General features: G+C 41.0%; 1 protein-coding gene across 2 annotated transcripts in view; it reads right to left on the bottom strand.

Annotated features, from left to right (window-relative positions):
• Nucleotides 1-15,944, bottom strand: part of wdr95 (WD40 repeat domain 95) — a 138,639-nt gene extending 122,695 nt beyond the window's left edge. For both annotated transcript variants that reach the window (XM_063054272.1, XM_063054274.1), the window contains exons 1-2: nucleotides 15,767-15,944; nucleotides 11,575-11,854 (exon numbers count right to left, since the gene is read on the bottom strand). In XM_063054272.1, the coding sequence (XP_062910342.1) occupies nucleotides 11,575-11,854; nucleotides 15,767-15,834 (348 nt within the window). In that variant the 5' untranslated portion in view covers nucleotides 15,835-15,944. The remainder of the gene's footprint in view (nucleotides 1-11,574; nucleotides 11,855-15,766) is intronic.
• Between the last annotated feature and the right edge of the window lie 9,975 nt (nucleotides 15,945-25,919).

Raw genomic sequence — 25,919 nt, 5'->3', positions numbered from 1 at the left:
ACTTACTCCATATACTGCAAATATAACACCTTCAGTCCTGTATTCCTCTTCCTTTCAGATTTTGTCCCGCTTTTACATTGAAACTCATCCCGTTGACTGCAATTTTGCACCATCATCAGCCTCTCCTTGCTAGCAGTCTCAGTACACACTGCCAGCTACCCCATCCTCATTTCCTTTGAATATTCAATAAGCTGCTGCTTGAGATGTTCACCCATTGTAAATATGTAATTCTGCAACGATACCTGACTAGATTCTAGATTTTAAAGTTGAGTCGGTGACTTTAGCCATTGAAATTGAACATTCGTTGTTATTTTGTGTTTAAAAGGTATAAGATATTGCATCAGGATAGTGAGATTTTTCTGGACTCTAATGATGGACTAATAATGGACTCCAACATCTTCTAACGATGGACTCCAACATCTTCCCAACTCTCTCTCCTGAAGGTTTACTCTTCCATGTGACCGTTTTAGTCGGTTACAACATACTGAAGCTACTGAACCATGTCCATTGATCAGCAGAGCTCAATCTTCCCAGCATTTCCTTTGGGAGTTATCAGCTCTCCAGCCTTGTACCCCATTAGATCTGGTGAAGGATCCATAACCCCAAGGATCGCAATAGAGACTGGAGGGATGGACAGGAGGAAAGAAAGAGAAGTGAGTTGTTTGACCTTTTTGTTAATAAACTTTTTGTTAATAAGCTTTAAGTGTTTGCACTGACTTTAAATTTTAAAGGCTTATGTCTGAATTGAAATGTATTTTTATTTTCAATTGCTTAAAAATTTCAGAGCATCAGGTCATGCCCCTAAAGCCCATGACAGTTATACGAAATGCAAGTTCAGAAGTGGAGTGATCACAGGCAACAATCACAGTGACAAGCTTGTGCCAGCAATTTCTATCCCATAAATAGAAAAATACCCCATACCAGGTAATGACCTTACAACAGTGATTGAATATACATTAATATTAGTGAAAAAGAGTGTGTTTATTCACCCTGCTAGATCAAAAGGCTGGTAGTGGAGAAGAGAAACTCAAAGAAACCAAGGGTTACACTCTTTGCCTCCTGCTAGTCAGACAATCTTCTACTCATGCTAGTCACTTTCCTGTAATACCATAGGCTCTTATCTTGTTAAACAGTCTCATGAGTGGCACCTTGCTAAAGGCCTACGAAAAATTCAAGTAAACAACATATATTGACTCTCCTTTGTCTATCCTGCTTGTTGTTTCCTCAAAGAATTCCAACAGATTTGTCAGGCAAGATTTCCCTTTAATGAAACCACGCTGACTTTGGCCTATTTTATCGTCTGCCTCTAAGTACCCCAAAACCTGATCCTTAATGATGGATTTCCATTCCTCCAGAACCATTCCAGAATCTAGTGATGTGACACTACTAATACCGCCACAATCTCTTCAGCTACCTCTTTCAGAACCCTGGGTGTAGTTCTTCTAGTCCAGGTGACTTGTCTATCTTCAGACCTTCCAGCTTCCAAGCACCTTCTCGATAGTACACTCACCTCTGCCCCCTGACACTCTCCAATTTCTGGCAAACTGATGGTGTCTGTCACAGTGCTGATTGATGCAAAATAACCAAGTTCGTCTGCCATTACTACCTCTCTAGCATCATTTTCCAACGGTTGATATCTACTCTTGCCTCTTGTTTACTCTTTATATCTGGATAGCTTACCTACATACAGTATTTTGCCTTTTCGCTCCTTATGGTATGTTTAGTTACCTTCTATTGGTTTTTAAAGCTTCACAATCCTCTAACTTCCCACTAATTTTTGCCCTCTCTTTCCCGTTCTGCTGTCTTTGACATCCCTTGTCAGCCACAGTTGCCTCATCTTCCCTTTAGAATACTCTGCACCTTTAAGATGCATTCATCCTGCACCTTCCAAATTTCCCCTCGAAATTCCAACTGTTGTTGTTCTACCATCATCACGGCTAGAGTGCCCTTCCAATCAATCTTGGTAGCTCCTCTCTCAGGCATCTGTAATTCCCTTTACTCCACTATAATACCAATACATCTGACTTTAGCTTCTCCCTCTTAAACTGCAGGATGAATTCTATCATACTATGATTACTGCCTTATAAGGGATCCTTTACCTTAAATTCCCAAATCAAATCTTGTTCATGACATGACACCCAACTCAGAATTGCCTTTTCCCTTGTGGGCTCAACCACAACCTTTTTTTTAAAAAAAAAGCCATCTCATAGACATTCTACAAATTATATCTCTTGGGATTCAGTACCAATCTGATTTTCCCAATCTACCTGCATTTTGAAATTCCCAATGACTATTATAACATGACCCTTTAACATGCCTCTTCTTTCTCCTTTTGTAATTTGTACCCCACATCCTGACTACTGATCAGAGGCCTGTATACAACACCCATCAAGGTCTTTTTACTTGCAGATTCCTAACTCTACCCACAAAGATTCTACATTTTCTGATCCTATGCCACTTTTTTCTAATGATTTGATTTAATTTTTTTTTAACCAACAGAGCCACCCCACCCCCTCTTCATACCTGCCTGTCCTTTTGATAAAAGCTGTATCCTTGGATGTTAAGCTTCCAACTATGATCTTCCTCAGCCACATCTCAGTGATGCCCACAACATTGTACATGCCAATCTCTAACTGCACTACAAGATCATCCACCTTATTCTATATACCACATGCATTCAAATATAACACCTTCAGTCCTGTATTCATCACCCTTTTTGATTTTCCTCCCATGTTACACGTCAGCTCATCCCACTGACTGCAGTTTTGCCCTATCATCTGCCTGTCCATCCTCACAGTCTCATTACACACTGCATCTACACATATACCAACAGCCCCACCCCTCCCATTCCCCTGACAAATTAGCTTAAACCCTATTCAACAGTTGTAACAAACCTGCCCACAAGGATATTGGTCCTCCTCGGGTTCAGGTCTAACCTGTCCTTTTTAATACAGGTCCTACCTTCCCCAGAAGGGATCCCAGTAATCTGGAAATCTGGAACCCTACCCCTTGCATCAATTCCTCAGCCACTCATTCATCTGCCAAATCATCCTATTCTTGACCTCACTGGTGCATGGCTCGGGCAGCAATCCAGAAATTACTATCCTGGAGGTCATGCTTTTCTGCTTTCTATCCAGCTCCCCATATTGTCTCTTCAGGATCTCCTCCCATTTCCTCCCTACTGTACATCATTGGTACCATGACTTCCAGCAGTTCACTCTCCCCTTTAGAATACTGTGGACCCAATCCAAGACATCCCTCATCCTGGCACCTGGGAGACAGCATACCATCCAGGTGTCTCTTTCGTGTCCAAGAATCTCCTGTCTGCTCCTCTAACTATGACATCCCTTATCACTACTATACTCCTTCTTAGGCGTAGAGCCAGACTCAGTGCCAGAGACCTGATCGCTGTGGCCTTCCTCTGCTAGGTCATTCCTCCCCCCCCCCCCCCGTCCCCCCACCAATCAGTTTAGTGGCTATTGAAGGGAACAGCCACAGGGGTACTTTGCACTAGCTGCCTATCCCCTTTCTCCCTCCCTCCCGACAGTCACCCCAGTTACCTGTGTCCTGCATGTTGGGTGTAACTACCTCCCTCTATGTCCTGTCGATCAACCCCTCAGCCTCCTGATACAGTCAATCAAAAAGATCAGGTGCCACAATTTCATACACATCAGGTTAAAATGGTTCCTTCCAGGTGATTAAATCAACCATTTTTTCCAGACATAACACAATTTCACCTCCCAGAATTAGTGCCAATCTATAATACCTGTTTTACGTGTGGATTAAAAATATTCATGCTGCCATTGTCATATTATACATACTTTGGCGTCAGTTAAGAACTTCGCTTTTACGGCCGAGGACTGAGTACAAGGTTTTTCCAGCACCAAAATAGAACACAGACAATTAAGAATTTTCTGAGGGCTTTTCTGTCAAAAACCCAAGAGGACCAAGCAAAAAACACGTTCCGCACTTTCAGGGTCTGGTCACATGGCCACACCTGCAGACGAGCGATTGATGAAGAAAATCCTTTTCATCAGGTACTGAATGTCAAGCAGTCTGCTAATGTTGAGATAAGAGGAGATCAGCAGAAGCAATGGGTAGACAGGCAGGTGTTAAAACATGACATTACACTTTCAGAAACATTGTTGAGGAGGTATCGCAGAGATGGTAAATAGGAAAGGACCAAAGATCTGGCTGATGGAGTGGGGGAGGGGGAAGAGGAGGTTTCTGGAACATGAGGAATAATGCTCTAGTGGGTAGACAAGCATTGCAGGTAGCTATTTTCTGCCTATAACTAGTCTGATAAAATGGAACCATACAATCTGCCTGGACAACAGGCTTGGAAAGGTATGGTGCAGAAACCAGAATAACATGGGGTTTTGGGGAAGTAGTACAAGTTGGCAGGTGATAAGTGAAACCAGGTGAATGGGAAGGTGGATGGGAAAGGGGGATAAAGAGAGAAGCTGGGACTTGATAGATGGAAGAGGTAAAGGGTTGAAGAAGTACTGTGATAGGAGAGGACAGTGAACCATGAAAGAAAGAGGATGAGAGGCACCATAGGGCAGGTGGAAGAGAAGGGGTGAGAGGAGAGCTAGATTGGGAAATGGAAAAGGAGAAAATGGGGAAGGAGGAGAAGTCACTTGAAGTTAGGGAAAATTGATATCCATGCTAATAAGGTGTTTTGAATGGCTCCAACATCCTGAACTAGGAAAGGAGTAAACTAAGTCATGTCAGGGCACATTGAGCATCGTCATACTGTAAACTCCACACGAGACAAGGGAAAACAGTCCCGGCAATGAGAACAGCCACAGGTGACTGAGGAATGGATTAGTAAAGCACATTGGATTTTTTCCATTAATTCACCTGTGTCTGTTTATAAAACTATCACTGTCTTATGCCAAAAAGGAAACTACAATGTCCCCAAAACCAGAGAGGTTTCCAATCTGGGCTACACAGTGACATTATCAGAAGAGTTCAACAACAGCAAACCTGACACATTAACACATATGAGAACCACCAATGAAGTTATCTCAGTATATGGGACGCTTAAACATCTGCTAACTTTTCGAAGTTGAACCCATTAGGAGATGCCTGATAACACTTTTGAAAAACACTTGTGAATTTAGAAAAGATATTAAGGTAGAAACAAAGTGCACTTTTACTTGATGAGAAGCCAGTTTCTAATTGAAGTGAAATTCTCAACATCAGGGGCACTCCGAAACCAAAGTGACCAAGTCTTCATTCACAAGGATGGAAGAACTTCAGTCATCTACGAGAACATGTGTTAGGGTTGGTGCAATGATTTTATATTATCAGTGCTGAAACGAAGTCATCAGCCATGATCTCATTAAATGAATGAGGAAGATCGCAGACCCTGTGGCTTACTCTTAATTTTGTTACGTTCTTTTCTTCCTTTTGACACCTAAACCACGAGGCATTGTCTCCATGTTCTTGGATGCTAATGCACATTTCCTGTTGGGTGGAAAAATTAAAATAAATTGAAGTATGTGAATGTCATCATATATTACCTGGAGATTAAGATTCATTGAGTCTCCTTCAAGTGTTTCAGTTTTATATTATACCATTGGTTTTGTAAATACACTCTGTGCAGAGGCAGGAAGCTGATGTGAATGGCCCTTCTATGAGTAGTCAAGGCTCTCCAGCTACCTTCTTTTGCCTGAAAGACTGGCAAGCAATACTTTCCACTTGTAAAATGATCAGTGGTTGCAGGGAGGCTGATGACTATATTGTTGCAAAAGTGCGGCTTTCATATTACTGAGATAAACATCTCAAAGATCCCACATTTACTGTGAACAAACATGCCTCGGGCCGTGAACGCAATAGAAGATTTCTTAAAGGGAGGGGGACACAATAAGTTAACAGTTATTTCAAAAATTATTACCAGTTCTCCCAGAAAGTGAGCAAATGAGAACTCAATAAAAGAGATTCGGGAGACTTTGTATGTGAACTAACTGTGAAGCATGAAAACAGAGTCAATCCTTGCTGGCTACTCCATAAATTGCTACTATTTCATTGCCCTAAGAGTACATTGAGCATCTAAGCAGCTGAGCAAGGAGATGGATTAAAACAGCCTGTGGTTAAATACAAGGCTGACTTCAGATTGCCACTATCAAATCACAGCACAAGAGCATACTAGGCTGCCCTGCCAGAGTGCCAACCAGGCCATCTTAATTATTGTCACTACTCCACACACCCCCCCCCTTCCTGGCACAAGAGAAAGTCAGAGCTGTAGGCTAGGGACCTCATTTGGAATTAAAACTGAAGCAGCCATAGAAACCGCTGCATTAATTCAGGCTGCTATCATTTACAAACAATGTAACCTGGCACCTGACTCGTGTTGTATAGTGCATTTCATCAATATTCTAACCAGTGATAGGAAAGTATAGATAGCAATAGAAGATCCATTTAGAGAACTATTAAATTGCAGGACACAGTTACAAAGCTAAACTGACTTGCATATGAATAAAAGGGCGCAATACCAGTCCTCCCAAAGTCCATGTGTGCTGGGCCTATGGAACTCATCACCTTCAAAAGTCTGGCATTCCCCAATTACCCCATTCTGTTCAGGCTTCAGACTCTTTCAATTGTATAATATGATTTAAACATTGCTACAGTACATGCAGTTTCTGCCTACAGCTGCCACATGGGTGTCAGACACCAGAGCTGCATGAAGTCTTGCTGTACTGCTGTTTCTCCACTCTTCGTTCCTCTGGATAAACAGGCCACAAAGTGCCAGCAGACAGCTGGCTGGAATGCACTTTCTGTACTGCATCACCCGTTCTCAATGTGCACCAAAATTGATATTCCCAAATTCTGCTGCTAAGAAGAATCCCCACCCATTGGCCGTGCGTGTTGGGAAACTACACCCACTGATAAACCCAATAACAATAATAGGTTGAAACCAGAGGCAGCTGGGCTACAGGTTTTATTAATGTGTGGCTGGTGAGCCAGAGTTAATCTTACTATTCCATGTTGAGAAAATAAAACTATTTTTGGAACAATTACAGATTGAACTGTAAAAATTTAACAAAGGCTATCAATCCCAATTTAGAAATTTCAAAGTCATTTGTCCCCAGTGCATTTACAGGTGAAGTGCCATGTTTCCACGGGAGGAGATGCTCCTTGGTATCACCCTTAGGTTGAAACCAGACTCCAGCCTAACTCTAGTGTTAAGCCATGGCAATATTCCCAATGCAGAGACTCTTTTAAAGAAATCATAACAATGAAGAATATTAACTTCTAACAGACTTTATTTACTGAAGATAAAATACTTCTGAAAAGTAAACAATGAAATATTGTAAGGCATTACTTCATTCACAAAGATTTGGTCAATTAGGTTGAGATTACTTTCATGCTTCAAAGGCAATTCTGACTTTGTACCAATCTCCTTTCTATCAATACTTTGTAAACTATGAACATGGTACACTCTCACACTAATTAGTTCCACATTATTCATTTGTCTGAACACAGTAAACTCCTTATTTCAATTGTCAAACAATAAATCGTCTCTAGGCGTTTGTTATTTAGTTGTGTAGGCTCACAGGTAAGATCACTTTTTCCACTATAAGGCACATTGTTCATAGGGTATCATGTGCAGTTTAATTTAGCTTTTCAACTCATCATTCGCACTCTGTTTCCCTTTTTCCCTAAAAATGGATGCCACTTGGATATCATTTCACAAGCAACATTATTCTTCCTGCAGGGACCAGCACAGTAAATGTCAGCACTGTATTCCACAAAGGACAATGTAATCTGATCCTATCCTAATCCATCTTTCAAACTTGCAGCACATGTCAACCATCAAAGACCAAACTGAGCCTTTTACTTTCCTTGAACTACAGAACAATTAACTCAGTGTAAACAAGGAATCAAAAAAGAGAAATCTTGGAAAATATACAGTATTTTACTTTCTCACATGGCAATCAATTTACATTTATATGGTGTGCTCTTGAATTTGCATCAAAAGATCTGAGTTAATTGAATATTAGAGTTTTTCTCCAAATCGGATGGCTATGGGTCAGTAGAAAGTACTGATATTTTCAACAGGTAATGAGAAAAACTAATGATGCTCCACACCTAAGTAAAGTGAAGCAAGAGGCTAGATTCTGGGAACAACCTCTGCCAACTTGTGTTGCTGAATAATCACATTGTCCCCTGAACAAGCAACCATTGTCGTGAAGCAAAGCTGACAGATGCCAAAATAATGGTTTACAGAACATTTTGACAATTCACAAGGAGTTTTAAATCTTTACAGTAAGATCTTTAAAATCTGAAATGTTTTTGTACAAAATTTGTTTAATTTCAGCCATTGGCATTGTTAACATAAAATAAATTTTAATTTCTAGGTGAATTTTAATTACAGTGATGCTAGAAAGTTTGTCAACCCTGTAGAATTTTCTCTATTTCTGCATAAATATGACCTAAAATGTGATCAGATCTCCTCACAAGTCCTAAAACTAGACAAAGAGAACCCAATTAAATAATAACACAAAAATATTATTCTTGTTCTTTTTTTGTCAAGAAAAATGATCTAATATTACATGTCTTTGTTGGAAAATGTATGTAAAATGCCTTCTACAAAAGCTATTTGGAGTCAGGTGTTCCAATCAATGAGATGATGTGTGGATTGTAGAGGTGTCCTGCCCTATAAAAAAGACACACAAAGTCAGGTTACTGACAGAGCCTACTCTTCTCAAGAAAGATCTGTTTATGTGTACCGTGCCTCAAACACAAGAACTTTCAGAGGACCTTAGAAGAATTGTAGAGCTGCATGAAGCTGGAAAAGGCTACAAAAGCATTTCTAAAGATCCGAGTGTTCATCGGTCCATAGTAAGATAAATTGTCTACAAATGGAGGAAACTCAGTACTGTTGCTACTTTTCTCTAAGAGTGGGCATCCTGCAAAGATCACAACAAGAGCATAATGTGCAATGCTGAAGGAGGTGAAAAATAACCCAAGGGTAACAGCAAAAGACCTGCAGAAATCCCTAGAACTTGCTGAAGTCCCTTTTCCTGTGTCCACTATATTGCAAGTACTGGACAAGGATAGTATTCATGGAAGGACACCATGGAGGAAACCACTGCATTCCAAAAAAAAAGAAAAAGAATTGCTGCAAGACTCAAGTTTGCAAAAGACCACCTGGATGTTCTACAATGCTTCTGGGACAATGTTTTGTGGACAGATGAGACAATAGTTAAACTTTTTGGTAGAAATTCACACTGCTACTTTTGGAGGGAAAAGGGCACTGCACGCCAACCCCAAAACCTCATCCCGACTGTGAAGCATGGTGGAAGGAGCATCATGGTTTGAAGCTGCTTTGCTGCCTCAGGGTCTGGACAGCTTGCAATCATTGAGGGAACAATGAACTCAAAATTGTATCAAGACATTTTACACGAGAATGTCAGGGTAGCAATCCATCACCTGAAGCTTAATAGAAATTGGTTAAGGCAACAAGATAATGATCTGAAAGACAAGAGTAAATCAACAACAGAATGGCTTTTAAAAAAGAAGAAAATTTCTGTTTTGGAATGGCCAAGTCAAAGTCCTGACCTTAATCCTATAAAAATTTTGTGGAAGGATCTGAAACATGCAGTTCATGCAAGAAAGCCCACCAACATCCCAGAGTTGAAGCAGTTTTCTAAGGAAGAATAGCCTAAAAATCCTCCAAGCTGTTGTGCAGGACTGATCAACAGTTACCGGAATCGTTTGGTTGAAGTTATTGCTATACAAAGATGTCACATCAGTTACGGAAAACAAAGTCTCACATACTTCTTTCAACAAATATATGTAATATTATGTCATATTTCTCAAAAAATAAATGAACAAATATAATGTTTTTGTGTTATTTATTTAATTGGGTTCTCTTTATCTAGCTTGAAGATCTGATCACATTTTAGGTCATATTTATGCAGAAATAGAGAAAAGTCTACAGGGTTCACAAACTTTCTAGCACCACTGTATAAATCCACACCCCCCCTATCTGAATTGGACACAAAATTAAAAACTAGAGTAAAAGGTAATGAAAGATTTATTTTCAACCACTTTAATAATTGAGGTTGCGTTTAAAGGAGATGATATGTTCATAGATTAAAAAGACAGATTCCTTCAGTATTCCTTAACATTGTATTGGTGGATAAATTCATTAAATGGTGTAGCCAAACCAGGTGCAAGAAAACATTTAACTAAAACAGTGTTGAATGAGTCAGAATATTGTACTGTAAATGCAATTTTGAGACCCTCATGCATGAAAAATTACCAATCTTAAAATCCCTAAATACCACAAAGAACTCTGGGTTCCATAATGCATTTTTAATGAATGGTGAAGGAGCTGATGATATTTGTTGAAATATAACAGCTTGTTCCTCCCCCCACCCCCCCCCCCGAGTTCATGTGCTTTGGCTCGCTAGAAAACTATCAAGTCCATGGCAAAGTCACGTTCTTGGTTCCACTTCCAAACAGTGAAGTTGACAGATGACAGGGAAGGTAACTGTCCACTGAACCATTCCACAACAGCCTAGTCACACTGAGTTTAAAACTGACTCTAGGGATCCTCTAACCAAAATTCAATCTATGAGCTGCAGCTACCCAGCAAAAAACATCTCCATCCAAAAATGGCCAAACAGCATCCCCACCCAAACCTGGTCAACTGTGCATAAAGCAGCAAGACTTGCAACAGATTGTAAAGGGTGCAGCTAGCTCATTGGGGGAAGAACAAAAAATAAATGTAGTCCCAAGATCCTAAAGAAAATGAACCTAAGGGTTGTAAATGGTGACATGTATGTATTTTGATAGAAAATTTGCTTTGAACTTTGATAAAGCATAAATCAAGCTATATACAGTGGATTCCAGTTAATTGGGCCAACGGTTAATCAGGGCAGCCACTTATTTGGACAACTCTTAAAGAACAAAAACTTCAAGAAAATAGCTGGGATTCCCTCCATTTATTTGGGACACTAAGCCCCTTAATTGGGACAAGAGACTGTTACCAAACGGTTTCTAACTAGTGTCACTCGTGTGCACTTGTGTGGCCGTTAGACACTACACTGTGTTTAGAATGAACAGTTTTTAAATCAGCGTCGGTGTGCTTGTGTTATATTATCCATTTGGAGCAATGGATGCCAAAATAAAATGCAGTGATTTTTGATCACTTTCATGCAGGAAGGCATTGAAGGCAGTCCATTATTTACACTGATTTTGTTAATTTAGAGTCAATCAAAAGAAAATGGCAGCATAAACTGGATGAATTCCTGAGATGATAACTATTAGGAACTAATACAGTTTTACAGTACCATCGTAGCATTGGTAATGTTGTAATTTGTCCTGTATTTTATTTAATTACACAATTTCTTACTCAAACAGTAGTTTGTCTGTTTTATATATTTTTTAAAAACTATTTCCATGAAACTTCAGCTAATTAAGGCAGCTGCTTAATTGGGCCAAATTGTGCTGGATCTGATGAGTTCCAATTAAACAGAATCCACTCTACATGAAATATTCAGCAAACTTTGAACCAAACTGCACAAAAATTCAGCCACTTTTTAAACATTTTGTTACCTTGCCCTTTCTCAGGCTTTTTATGGTGTCCCCAAACCTTTGGATATTTTCACTTGTTGCTACGTTCTGGCTGAGTCCTATCGAGTGCCGCCTGAGATGCTGTTTCAGGGGCACCCTCTCCAACCGCAGGGGGTGCTCACACTGTTCCACCTGCGCTTGGCAGCCAACAGGATCGAGCGGGACTCTGCTTTCTGGAATGGACGTTCTTGCACGCGCTTGTGTCGAACTAATCCTGGAAGTTGCAGTCTTTGCAGTGACAGGTGTTGCATTGTGGAAAATGCTGAAATACAATATTTATTCATTAAATGAGTAATAGTGCCCTTTTTATTGTAATTGTCTTCATCAGATCATCTACCTCAAGTACAAAATAAGAAGTTGCTGCGGGGTCATTGAGAGATCGGCCTAGTCTTATTTTAGGCTTCTGATCACTTAGGCTGAGGGTTTTCTGGAGCCCTGTAGACCCCAAAAACCAGGGAGTTTCAATACTAGTGATAGGTGGAAGATCTATCCATCTGAAATGTTCCTGAAAAACATGTATCCAATGCAATCACCACTCGTTCAGACAGATCAAAGAGCTGAGGGCAGGTGACTGTTGAAGAATGACACCTTCCAATGAATGGAAAACAGAATTTCTGTAAATATTCAGAAGTTAATATCAAGTCTGTAGGGAGAAAAATGGCGATAATATTTCACATCAATAGCCTTTCACCACAAACAACCTGAAACAATTTTATTTCTCACATATGCAGAATATTTTCTGGTTTTGGTCTACTTTGATTGTATCCTCAGTATTTTGCTCCTGCTCTACAGAAACAACAGGTTTGTTGGGTAGAAGTGTCATTGAACTTGCACTGGTTCCTCAATCACACTTTACAGCAGGAGAACATCTTGGCCCTTGTCAAACTGTTCTGAGATTTGAACAAATAAAATGTCATTTGTATACAAAGATTGACTAGTTCTGTACAGATATTGATCCAATAGAAACATTGTTTACTTCTGAATCCACTCATTTACATATCTAAGTACCAACCATAATACACATTTCAAATTTTTGAGAATTAGAGGGCAAAAGTTTAGGAGTAACATGAGGGGGAACTTCTTTACTCAGAGAGTGGTAGCTGTGTGGAACGAGCTTCCAGCAGAAGTGGTTGAGGCAGGTTCTATGTTATCATTTAAAGTTAAATTGGATAGATATATGGACAGGAAAGGAATGGAGGGTTGTGGGCTGAGTGCGGGTCGGTGGGAATAGGATAGGGCAAGAGTTCGGCACGGACTAGAAGGGCCGAGATGGCCTGTTTCCGTGCTGTAATTGTTATATGGTTATTTTAATAACCAATTAACGCTGAGCATTAAAAGCCAATAATACTTGAATTAGTAAAATAACTGTCCAATAGTAAATGTTGCCCGAGAATCCTTTGTTTGTATCTTTATGTTGTCCTGGTGCCTGGTGACCTTGCTTCCAAGGCTTGAATGGAAAAGCTGTACAAAGGGGAGTGAGGCTTTCAAGGGCCATGTTCAGCCTGGATGACTGCACTGTGTCTCCACATCATCTCTGTCAGCTTTTCTATACTCTTGGCGCACTGTACAAAGTGTCTGCACTCTCCTCTGTTAGCACACTACTTTAACTCTTTCCTTTCTGCAACTTCTACAGATGATAGAATTTCTACTGGAAGAGGGCACCAACTAGCACTGCTCGCACACCAAGCACTGGGTGCCGTCAAGATGGAAAGAGGTACCCGGATAAATGAAGCACCACACCCAGGGGAGAGATCCACACTGAAGCTCTGCCATTACATTTCTAACACTGCTGGCACAATGGAAATGTGCACTGCTGGTTGATACATTATCCCTCTCCATTTTCCTGCCTTCTCCTGATAATCTTTGACACCCTGACTAATCAAAAACCCATCAACCTCCGCTTTATTTCACTGTCTTCACCTCCACAGCCATTTGTGGCAATGAATTCCACAGATTCACCACACATTTGCCTCAATGGACATCCCTCTATTCAAACACCCTTCATACATTAACCCTTTTATTCCCAGAATCATTCTCGTGAACATCCTATAGACCCTCTCTGATGCCAGCACGTTTTCTTAAATAAGGGGTCAAAAACAATTCACAATACTCTAAGTGCAGTCTGACTAATGCATCTCACCCTAACTATGGACTTTTTACTCTCCTCCCATCCGGTAGGCGCTACAGGAGCCTCCGCTCCTGCACCAGCAGGCTCAGGCTGTGACCCTGCTGAACCTCACATCACAGTGCTAAGCAGTATTGCACCCATATTGTACTGTCTCAGTACTTTTATATTTGTATGCTGTAGCACTTTTTATTTACAGTTATTTTATAAATAATACTTTTTTTTGCACTTCTGGTTAGATGCTAATTGCATTTCATTGGCTTTGTATCTGTACTCAGCACAATGACAATAAAGTTGAAGCTAATCTCATAAAATAAAGCCTCAGTATCACATTCTTGCTTTAATATTATAGCCTTCTCGAAATGAATGTTTACATTGCATTTATCTTCCTTACCACAGACTCAACCTGCAAACTATCCTTTAGGGAATCCTGCACAAGGACTCCCAAGTCCTTTTGCATTTTTGATTTTTGAATTTCTCTCTGTTTAGAAAATAGTCTATGCTTTTATTCCTTCTACTGAAGTGCATGACCATACACTTCCCTACACAGTATTCCATCTGCCACTTCTTTGCCCATTCTTCTAATCTGTCCAAGTCTTTCAGCTGACTCCCTGCATCCTCAACACTACCCGCCTCTCCACCTATCTTTGTATCATCTACAAACTTAATCACAAAATCATCAAAACTATCATCCAAATCATTGACATATAATATGAAAAGAAGCAGTCCAAATACCTACCCCTGCGGAACACCAATAGTCATTGGCAGTCAGCCAGAATGAGCCCCCTTTGTACCCACTCTTTGCCTCCTGACAGTCAGCCAATCTTCTATTCATGCTAGTACCTTCCCTGTAACATCATGGGATCTTATCTTGTTAAGCAGCCTCATGTGTGGCACTTTGTTAAAGCCCTTCTAAATATCCAAGTAAACAGTGTCCACTGACTCTCCTTTGTTTACTCTACCTGTTACTTCCGAAAAGAATTCCAACAGATTTGTCAGGCAAGATTTCCTCTTAAGGAAACCATGCTGAATTTGGTATATTTCATCACGTGTTTCTATGTACCCAGAAACCTCATTCTTAATAATGGACTCCAACACCTTCCCAACCACTGAAGTCAGGTAACTGGCCTATAATTTCCTTCCTTCTCTTTCCCTCCCTTCTTAAAGAGTAGAGTGCCATTTGCAATTTTCTCAAGATTCTTGGAAGATCATTACTAATGCCTCTACAATCTCTTCAGCCACCGCCTTCACAACCTTGGGGTGTATTCCATCTGGTCCAGGTGACTTATCTACCTTCGGACCTTTCAGCTTCCCAAGTACCTTCTCTTTAGTAATAGCAACTACACTCACTTCTTCCCCCTTACGCTATCAATTTTCTGGCACACTAACCAGTTACTTCCAAAGTGAAGTTTGAAGCAAAATACTTATTAAGTTCGTCCGCCATTTCTTTGTTCCCCCATAGCTACCTCCCTAGCGTTATTTTCCAGCGGTCCAATATCCATTCTCACCTCTCTTTTATTCTATGTCATAGGGAGACATTCTTTTAAATCAAACTACATCAACTGGTAAATTAATGTAATTATATAGTTGCGGAATAAAAGACTGGTATCAGTATCGACCAAAGAGCTGAATAGTTGCGAACCATCTGAGTTTTCTCCAATGCAAGTCAAAACATTTTCAGGTGTGTACAAAGGAAAACTTAACAGTTCCTCTCAACAGAAGAAGTAACGAGTAGCATAGCTGTGACGTGTATGGGAAATAATCCGAGGGTTCATTGCTAGCCAAGCGAAACCATTGCTCGGAGATTAAATTGAAGGATTGAGAGTCAAACACCTGGTATCTTGACAACAGCAAACAGCATCTACACAACACTGAGTAAACAGGTGACTGGCTTTCCCAACTCACAAATAAATAAACAGTTGTGCATTTCGGTTATATGGACTTCTAATAACTGGATTTTGCAGCCTCATGTGCTGGGATTACCAATTACTACAAATTTTATAATGACACTAACAGCGGTGTCTTCGTGCTTGTGTATTATTGAAGTACCTGGTTATGGTGTAGGTCTCTAACTTCCCTGCGGCAGAACTTGGCCGCACTTTCTTTCCCAGTGGCATGGTCGCTTCTCTCTTTCTCGGATAACTCAACTATGGTTGGAGAATGGACCACACACTCAGTGAAGAGAAGCCTGTATCCAGCCGAGTGATGTCCACCTCTCGCTCGAACGTCTCCTGCGCGTAAACGACGCGTAATCTTCCACCGCTCTCACCTGCGGCAGCACCGAGCCAAGAACATCTTAAAGCGATATCCTGCTCAACTAGAACGCTGCACATGTTGCATTATAAAAATCGGGAAACCACCTAATAAACAGAGATTCTAAAAAGGTTAAATATGTTATTCTGGAATCTATGAAAATCGTGTTATACCCTCTGATGTAGAACTGTGATTTCCTAACAATCTGTTCATGGTAGTAAATTGATCTCAGCCCCTCTTGCGGAATATCGACATTTGGTTTTAATTCACTGCTAGTGTAAAAGCACAATTGAATTTTACGCTGCTGGTTAGTTACTGCCCCCTAGTGGGCTTATTCTGACGATTTGACAGAAACCAATACCTGGAAGGTGGCCACAAATGCTTGGCCTGGACAGGATACCAAACGGGAGGTGCTTCAGGAGGATTTTGCCCTGCTGGAATTCTGCCTCATCTGGGCCTTGACAAGAATCCATCTGAAGCTAACTAAAACCACATAGTAAGGCAAGGTGAGGAGCTGCAGCTGTTTAAAAAGTTTATTAAAGAAAGCCTGGAGACCCACACTCAATGTTTTAGAAACAGCTTCTTTCCTTCTGCCATTATATTTATGAATGGTCTTCTACTGCCAAAAAACAAATATTGCATCATGTCAGTGATAGTAAACCTGATTACACTCCTAATTCTTTCCATCCACAAATAACTTGAACATCACTTCCAATTATATCTATAAATAAAAGTCACATTTTCTTTCTTGAATACGTGCAAATTTTGAACCTTTCTGAGAATACCAAGTTTCTTCCATGCCTACTGCCTATATGCTTCTAGATATCCCATCCAGGCCACATTTCAGAAAAAGCTCAAATTAAATAACATTTTGTGTTCTGAATTAGGAGCAAAGAGATCTGGGCCCGTGAAAACAAGTCACTAAATACTATTGTAAACACAGGAGATTCTGCAGTTGCTGGACATCTTAAGCAGCGCACAGAACATTCTGGAAGAACTCAGCAAGTCAGGGGACATCTATTGGAGGGGAATTTCGACATTTCGAGCCAGGACTTTCTCAGGACTGGAAATGAGGGGAACACAGCCAGAATAAGAAGATGGAGGGAGGAGAAGAAGTACAAGGAGTAAAGGGAATACAATACTATTGTAGAGGTACAGAGAGTAAACAGAAATGTGACTGGAATGTGAAGCTACAGGGAAAATCATCCCTGTAGCAAAGAAATCAGTTGTAGCCTGTCTGAATGATTACCGACCCGTTGCCCTGACCCCCATAGTGATGAAATGTTTTGAATGGCTTGTCAAGCCTCATATCACAGCCAGCCTCCCCTCATCGCTGGATCCTCTACAGTTTGCTTATCGTCCAAATCGCTCTACGGAGGATGCAATATCCACCACACTGCACACAGTTCTCTCTCACTTGGACAACAAAGACACTTATGCCAGAATCCTGTACATTGATTTCAGTTCAGCGTTCAATACCATCATCCCGCAGAGATTAGTGGAGAAACTGTCACTGCTTGGCCTTAGCACTGCCATGTGTCGCTGGATTCTGGATTTCTTGACAGAGAGACCACAGTCAGTCCGTGTTGGCAGGAACATCTCTGATTCCATCACACTGAGCACTGGATCCCCACAAGGCTGTGTGCTTAGCCCATTGCTGTTTACACTGCTAACACATGACTGTGCAGCCAGATTCAAGGAGAACCTGATCATTAAATTTGCAGATGATGCCACAGTGGTGGGGCTCATCAGCAAAAATTATGAAACAATGTACAGGGAGGAGGTCAAACACCTAGAGAGCTGGTGCAGGGATAACAACTTGATGCTTAATGTCACCAAAACCAAGGAGATGATCGTCGATTTCAGATGGTCTCAGCCTGAGTACACATCCCTCAGCATCAGTGGCTCCACAGTGGAGAGAGTGGAAAATATCAAGTTCCTTGGGGTACAGATCTCGGACAATTTCACCTGGTCCAGGAACACCACTGGGATTGTGAAACGGGCCCAGCAGAGATTGCACTTTCTGAGGAAGCTTAAACAAGCATCACTCCCCACTAACATCTTAACTACATTCTACAGAGGCGTGGTCGAGAATGTGCTGACCTTTTGCATCACGACCTGGTACTCCAGCTGCAGTGCTGTCGACAAAAAAGCCTTGCAGAGGGTGGTTAGGGGAGCAGAGAAGGTTATTGGGGTCTCCCTACCTTCTGTCCCCAAGACCTCTTTCAGAGTCGATGCCTCCAGAAGACACGGTACATCATTAAAGACCCCTCACACCCTCTCCATGAACTGTTTGTTCTTCTGCCATCAGGCAAACGTTACAGGAGCATCAAAACTAAAACTACAAGGCTACTAAACAGCTTCCTCCCACAGGCAGTCAGACTGCTAAATAGCTGCTCCACCTGACTCTGCTTTGGACACTTTTAACTTGCACTGGACACTTATAACTTGATTTTAACGGACATGTGGCTGTTGTGTTTTACTATTTATTGTTATGTTTATTATTTAGTGTTGCGTTTGTTATGTTATGGTTTAATTGCCCCTGAGGAACACTGTCTCATTCTGCCCTGCAGAGCTGATGTACTGTTAGAATGACAATAAAGTTTTTTTTTTGAATCTTTGAATTTTTGAATCTTTGAAAAGGAGTTGAGATAAATGTGAGGAAGTGATGTGACAGTGATATGCCACTGTAATCTGTTCCCATATAGATTACATTTGAAATTTACTGAATAAATCTTGACCTCAGATCTGAACCCTGAAGCAGCCCAGAGTAGGCCCAAAGCCATCATATTAGCAGGCACGTAGCCTCAGCGCCACAGAGAGAGAGGTGCGCCCATCACGGACAGCAAGCAAAATCTGCTCTCACCACAGATCCTGGCACACCATGATCACTTCCTATTAATAAGCTGTTTTTACACCACTTCCTGCGCTTTTGTATTCTGATTCGAAGCACACAGTGGAAAGACATTCATCTCCATCATCTCTTTACTTGCCTTGAAACAGCTGTATCTGTGAGCATTAAGTTTCTGGTAATATTGGTAAACATTTAGTGGATATATTTTGAAGGAAATGTTTTTTTTTGGAATTTATTTTTTATTGAATTTCATCATCAAATAAACATTTCCACAAGGTGTACATCAGATACTGTACATATATATCATATAATCATATTTGTCACAAATCTCCACATAATATTTATCTGAGGTATACACTTATAGAAAGGAGAGGAAAGAAAAAACAGTCGAAAGAAGAAAACTATGTACGGAGTAGGGAGTGATTTTTTTTTACAACATTTTCATTGACTTGTGAGAATAAAATCAGGCCTGTGAGGTGTTATGTAGTTAAACCATTTTTTCCAGTATGAATAAAATTGTTCCAACTTATGATTAACAGATGCTGTTATCTTCTCCATTTTGTAAATGTCCATTGTAATTTCCATCCATACATTTAAAGTTGGGCTCTCCTGTGATAACCATTTCCTGGTAAGGGTCTTTTTACCAGCCACCAGCAGTACATTCATTAAATATTTATCTCTTTTCAACCATTCTTGAGGTATATACCCAAAATATATGGTCTTACTCTCTAAGGGTATTCCACATTTAAAGATATCTTGTAGGGCAATATGTATCCCACTCCAATAGTCTTTGTGGGCACGTGGCCAAATGGTTAAGGCATTGGACCTAGCGACATGGAGGTCGTGAGTTTGAGCCCCAGCCGAGGCAACGTGTTGTGTCCTTGAGCAAGGCACTTAATCACACAGTGCTCTGCGACGACACTGGTGCCAAGCTGTATGGGTCTTAATGCCCTTCCCTTGGACAACATTGGTGTCGTGGAGAGGGGAGACTTGCAGCATAGGCAACTGCTGATCTTCCATACAACCTTGCCCAGGCCTGCGCCCTGGAGAGTGAAGACTTTCCAGGCGCAGATCCATGGTCTCGCAAGACTAACGGATGATAACGGGGTATTCCCAGAAAATATAATAATGGTTTGCATTTTGATTTCCACAATTTCTCCAGCAAACAGGGGGGTTACTATCATTATGGGATTTCTGAGAGGGTGTAATAAAATATCTTATCAAGTTTTTCCACCTGAACTCCCTCTATTTCTGTGAACTGGTACACTTTCATTGATACCTCTATATTATTGTCCACTCTTCCACAGATATTATTATCCCTCCTTCCTGCTCCCATTTTGTTTTAATGTATGAAGTCAAATGTGTTTTAAGATTTGACAAACCCTTATACACGCTTGAAATGATCCTACTACCGTTGCCTGAATTATATGCTTTTCTAAATAGCTTTATCAGACATGTACTTGCCTTGGTTACATTTTACCGTCCTATTAATGAAGGAAATGTTATGCTGGTTTATCTTTGCGTTTACTCTTGTTTACATTGTATAGCTATATTGTTTTATGTACATTTACTAGATTGGCTAACATCTGTTGTGAGAAATAGTGACAGTATTGGGTATTAAGACAGTACTAAGGTGTGCGATGACTCTGTATTGAATTAAACACATATTGTACTTTACTCTTTGCAGTTATACAGAAAAAAGAAATCTCATTAATAGCCTTGAAAGAAAGTTTCCATTTTGGATGATTTTTGAGAAGATGTTTAGCTCACAGCATAGCTGTGTCCATACACACAGTGAGGGCAGTAGAATTTATCAATACGTATTACCAAAAACTTCATGCTCATTTCAAAGGCAATGCCCAGACTGGAGATGCATCTGACGCTGTAGACCTTCAACTCAAGCAACATCAGTTATCAAGAACTGGAGGTCAGGTTATAATGTGGCTCATCTACCATGTCTTCACGACGGTCAAGCAAAACCACAACTAGCATAGCTGCAGCATGAGCTCACATAAAAGCTGAAGTGGCAAGAAAGAGTGCTGTGTATGTTAACTGTGTAATAAAGATGGAGAAAGCACGTATAGAATTGAGAGGGCACTTATAGAGGCTACTTTAAGTGCAATCTAAAAAGATTGTGAAGCTGGGGCTGCCTTAGCAGAGGCAAACATGTATGAAGTTACAGCTGACTTAGACAGTTGTGAATCTATAACCAGAACCAGTCATACTTCATCATCACACAGTCACTGCATCTTGTTAAATAATACAGTATGTCCAAAGCAATCTGACTATAAAAATTACAGCTATCCACACCACTCAGCCAACACACCTTTCATAGAGTCCAGGTATTGGCAGTCAAGGTCTACAGCAGCAAAGACCCACAACACGCCTTTTTGCAGTTCGACCACAGTTCAGTTAAGAGTTGCTACTGAGAAGTGATGTAGGTGTGAAGAATTAGACAAGATAGAGTCAGAGAAACTTTGCTCTGCCAAAATAAAAAAAAAATTAAATTATTAATACTCCCATAAAGGAAAATTCCTTTCAGCATCCATCCTGTTAATCTCCTAAGTTTGAAAAAGATCACTTCTCTTTTTCTTGAACTTCAAAGACTGTAAGCCCAACCTGCTCAGCTCCTCTTCATCCATCAATTCATTCTTCCCAATAATCAACCTAATCAATCTTTTCAATACTAGCTCCAATGTGAGTCCATCATTGAAAATGGAGACCACACTATATGAACTACCTTAGGAGCAAGTTTTCAATGCACTGTAAAAATATATGAAAGTATCTCTACTTCCATCCTTCATATTCCTTGCAATAAAGGATAACTTTCCATTAGCCTTTTTAATTACAGAGCTGACATTTCAGCTTAACAGTCTTTCATTGTTTCTCGGAAAAGTTGGAGATTAAAAAACAATTACAAGAAAATGTTATGGGCTTGGGCGATAACAGGCATGGGCGACATGTATCTAATAAACTATTTCTTGCTCATTCTTTATCTGAAAGTGTATAGTTTGGGCACTGAAAATGACTCCAGGTGCTGTGTTTTGTTCTGTGTGCGAGATGTGGGAATTCTGGAAGAACTGCAGCCTCCCGGATAACCATATCTGCACCAGGTACACTAAGCTGTAACTCCTCAGAAAACAGGTTACTGGAGCTGCAGCTCGAGGCCTTCAGCTCATTAGGGAAGCTGAGAAGATGGTAGATGGGAGCTACAGGGAGGTAGTCACCCCTAGGTTGCAAGAGGCAGGTGAATGGGTGACTGCAGGAGAGGGAAGGGAAATAGGCAGCCGGTACAGGGTACCCCTGTGGCCATTCCCCTCAATAACAAGTATACCATTTTGGAGACTGTTTGGGTGTGGTGGGGGGGGGATGGTGGGAAATGACTTACTAATGGGGAGCCACACTGACACTGAGATGGGAACTTTGGCTCAGAAGGGAAGGGGGCAGAGAAGGAAGGCACTGGTGATAGGAGATTCCATACTTAGTGGAGTAGATAGGAGAATCTATGGATGTGATCGAGAGACTAAGAGTTTCCAATTTATTGAGACTCTTCTGGTGAAGGTATGATCTGAACAAAAGGGATGGACTAGATCTGAACCTGAGGGGGACCAACATCCTTGTGGCCATGTTTGCTGGAGCTGTTGGGGAGGGTTTGAACTAATTTGGCAGGTGGATGGGAACCGGAGTGAGAGGGCCAAGAATAGGGATGTTGGTTTACAAGCAGAGGTAGTGTATAGTGAGACTGTGAGGAAGGATAGACAGATGATTGGGGAAAATTGCAGTCAGTTGGATGGGTTGCAGTGTAAAAGAGGGACAACATTTAAAGAGGTGACAAATACAGGAAACAGTATATGAAAAAGGGTAGATGATCTTGTTGTGCTGTTAGAGATTGCCAGGTATGACATCGTGGCTATCAAGGAGTCATGGCTGAAAGATGATTGTAATTGGGAGCTTATTATCCAAGGATACACAATCTATCAAAAGGACAGGCAGGTAAGCAGAGGAGGAGGGGTGGCACTGCTGGTAAAAAATAAAATCAAATCTTTAGAAAGAGGTGGCAGAGGATCGGAAGTTGCAGAATCCATGTGTGTAGAGTTAGGAAACTGCAAGGGTAAAAAGACCCTGATGGGAGGTACTTACAGGCCTCCAAACAGAAGCCAGGATGTGGCTACAAATTGCAGTGGGAGATAGAAAACGTGTGTCAAAAAGGCAATGTTGAGTTAGTCATGGGGATTTCAATATGCAGATAAATTGGGAAAATCAAGCTGATGCTGGATCCCAAGAGAGAAAATCTGTGGAATGCCCCGAGCTGGCAATTTGGAGCAGCTTGTGGTTAATCCCACTAGGGAATCAGCATTTCTGGATTGGGTGTTGTGTAATTAACTGGATATGATTAGGGAGTTTAAGGTAAAGGCAACTGTAGGAAACAGTGATCATGATATAATTGAATTCACCCTGCAATTTGAGAGAGAGAAGATAAAGTCGAATGTCACAGTATTACAGAGGAGTAATGGGAATTACAGAGACATGATGGAGGAGCTGGCCAAAGTTGATTGGAAGGGGTCACTAGCAGGGATGATGGCAGAGCAGCAATGGCTGGAGTTCCTGGATGCAATTTGGAAGGTGCACCATAGATACACCCCAAAGAAGAGGAAGTATTGTAAAAGCAGAATGACACAACTGTGGCTGACAAGGAAAATCAAAGCCAACATAAAAATCAAAGCAACACACATCAAAGTTGCTGGTGAACGCAGCAGGCCAAGCAGCATCTATAGGAAGAGGTGCAGTCGACGTTTCAGGCCGAGACCCTTCGTCAGGACTAACTGAAGGACTTCCTTCCTTCACCAGCAACTTTGATGTATGTTGCTTGAATTTCCAGCATCTGCAGAATTCCTGTTGTTTGCATAAAAATCAAAGAGAGGGCCTATAATAGAACAAATATTATTGGGAAAAGTTTGAGGAAAATGTATTATCATGTCACCACATACAACCCTGAGATTCTTTTTCTGTGGGGATATTTAGCAAATCTATAGAACAGTAACTGTAAAGAGGATCAGTGGACAACAAACTGTGCAACTGTAGATGATTAGGACTGGGATTGGGAATTTTTTAAAAACCAACAGAAAGCAACTTAAAAAAAACCATAAGGGAGAAATGATGAAATATGAAGGTAAGCTAGCTAGCAATATCAAAAATAATACCAAAAGGTTTTTTAGATATATACAGACTGAAAGAGAGACAAGATTAGATATTGGACTACTGCAAAATGATGCTGCACAGATTGTAACAGTGAACAAGGAAACTGTGGGTGAACTGAATAAATATTTTGCATTAGTCTTCACCGTGGAAGGCACCAGCATTATACTGAAAGTTCTCCCAGCTACTCAAATAGAGCAAAAATTAATGACTTAGATAAAAGACTCGACTGAAATTTAAATTTTAATTGATACAGGAATATCCTGTCTAAGCTCTATCACCTTTTGTCGAAACTAAAAGGTGTGAAAAGTCAGGAGACTTTTGAAAAGTGTGGAGAACTTAACAACTTTATCTTTAGGGCAGAAGTGGGTGCAGTTACTATTACTAGAGAGATGTTGCTTGGGAAACTGAAAGATCTGAAGGTAGATCAGTCACCTAGACCCAATGGACTAATCCCCAGGGATCTAAAAGAGGTAGCTGAAGAGATTGTGCAGGCATTAGTTTTTGTATTTCAAGAATCAATAGATTCTGGCATGTTTCCAGAGGACTGGAAAATTGCAAATGTCACTCCACTCTTCAAGAAGGGAGGGAGGCAAAAAAAGGAAATTATATACCAAACAATAGGAATTCTGCAGATGCTGTAAATGTTGGAGGAACAACACCTTATATTCCGTCTGGGTAGCCTCCAACCTGATGGCATGAACATCAACTTCTCTAACTTCCGCTAAGGCCCCACCTCCCCCTCGTACCCCATCTGTTACTTATTTTTATACACACATTCTTTCTCTCATTCTCCTTTTTCTCCCTCTGTCCCTCTGAATATACCCCTTGCCCATCCTCTGGGTTCCCCCCCCGTCTTTCTTCCCGGACCTCCTGTCCCATGATCCCCTCGTATCCCTTTTGCCCAGCACCTGTCCAGCTCTTGGCTCCATCCCTCCCCCTCCTGTCTTTTCCTATCATTTTGGATCTCCCCCTCCCCCTCCCACTTCCAAATCTCTTACTCACTCTTCCTTCAGTTAGTCCTGATGAAGGGTCTCAGCCTGAAACGTCGATTGTACCTCTTCCTAGAGATGCTGCCTGGCCTGCTGCGTTCACCAGCAACTTTGAAATTATATACCAGTTAGCCTGACTACAGTGGTTGGGAAGATGTTGGAGTCAATTGTTAAGAATGTGGTTTCAGGGTACTTGCAGGCACATGACAAAATAGGCCAACATCAACATGGTTTCCTCAAGGGAAAACCTTGCCTGAAAAATCTGTTGCAGTTCTTTGAAGAAATAACAAGCAGAATAGACAAAGGAGAATCAGTGGATATTATGCACTTGGATTTTCAGAAGGCCTTTGACAAGATGCTACACATGAGACTGCTAAATAAGATGAGAGCCCATGGTATTATAGGAAGGATACTAACATTGGCTGATTGGAAGGAGGTAAAGAGTGGGAATAAAAGGATTGGATTGGCTACCAGTGACTAGTGCTGTTCCACAGGGGTCTGTGTTGGGACTGCTTCTTTTTGCATTGTGTGTCAATGATTTGGATAATGAAATTGATGGCTTTGCGGCCAAGTTTGCGGACGATATGAAGATAGGTGGAGGGGCAGGTAGTTTTGAGGAAGCAGAGAGGTGACAAATGGAATACAGAGCCCAGAAATGTATGGTCATGCATTTTGGTAGAAGGAATAAAGCAGAAAATTTAAAAATCCAAGGTTTCTTTTGCCAGAGGATGGGGAAACTGTGGAATTCATTGCCACAGGTGGCTGTGGAGGCCAGGTCACTGGGGGAGAGAATAGCCAGGAAGATCCATTACCACATGGAGACTGAGAGGACAGAAGGACACTATATTTTTGGGTAAAGACTGGTGATACAAAGGTAAGTCAAGGAGAGATCTAGATGATAGTAGAC

The sequence above is a fragment of the Mobula hypostoma genome, chromosome 7 (genome assembly GCF_963921235.1).
Source record: "Mobula hypostoma chromosome 7, sMobHyp1.1, whole genome shotgun sequence".
In the NCBI taxonomy this organism is placed as follows: Eukaryota; Metazoa; Chordata; class Chondrichthyes; order Myliobatiformes; family Myliobatidae; genus Mobula; species Mobula hypostoma.
Note: the sequence above shows the minus strand (reverse complement) of the source record. Positions and strands in the feature narration are given on the sequence as shown.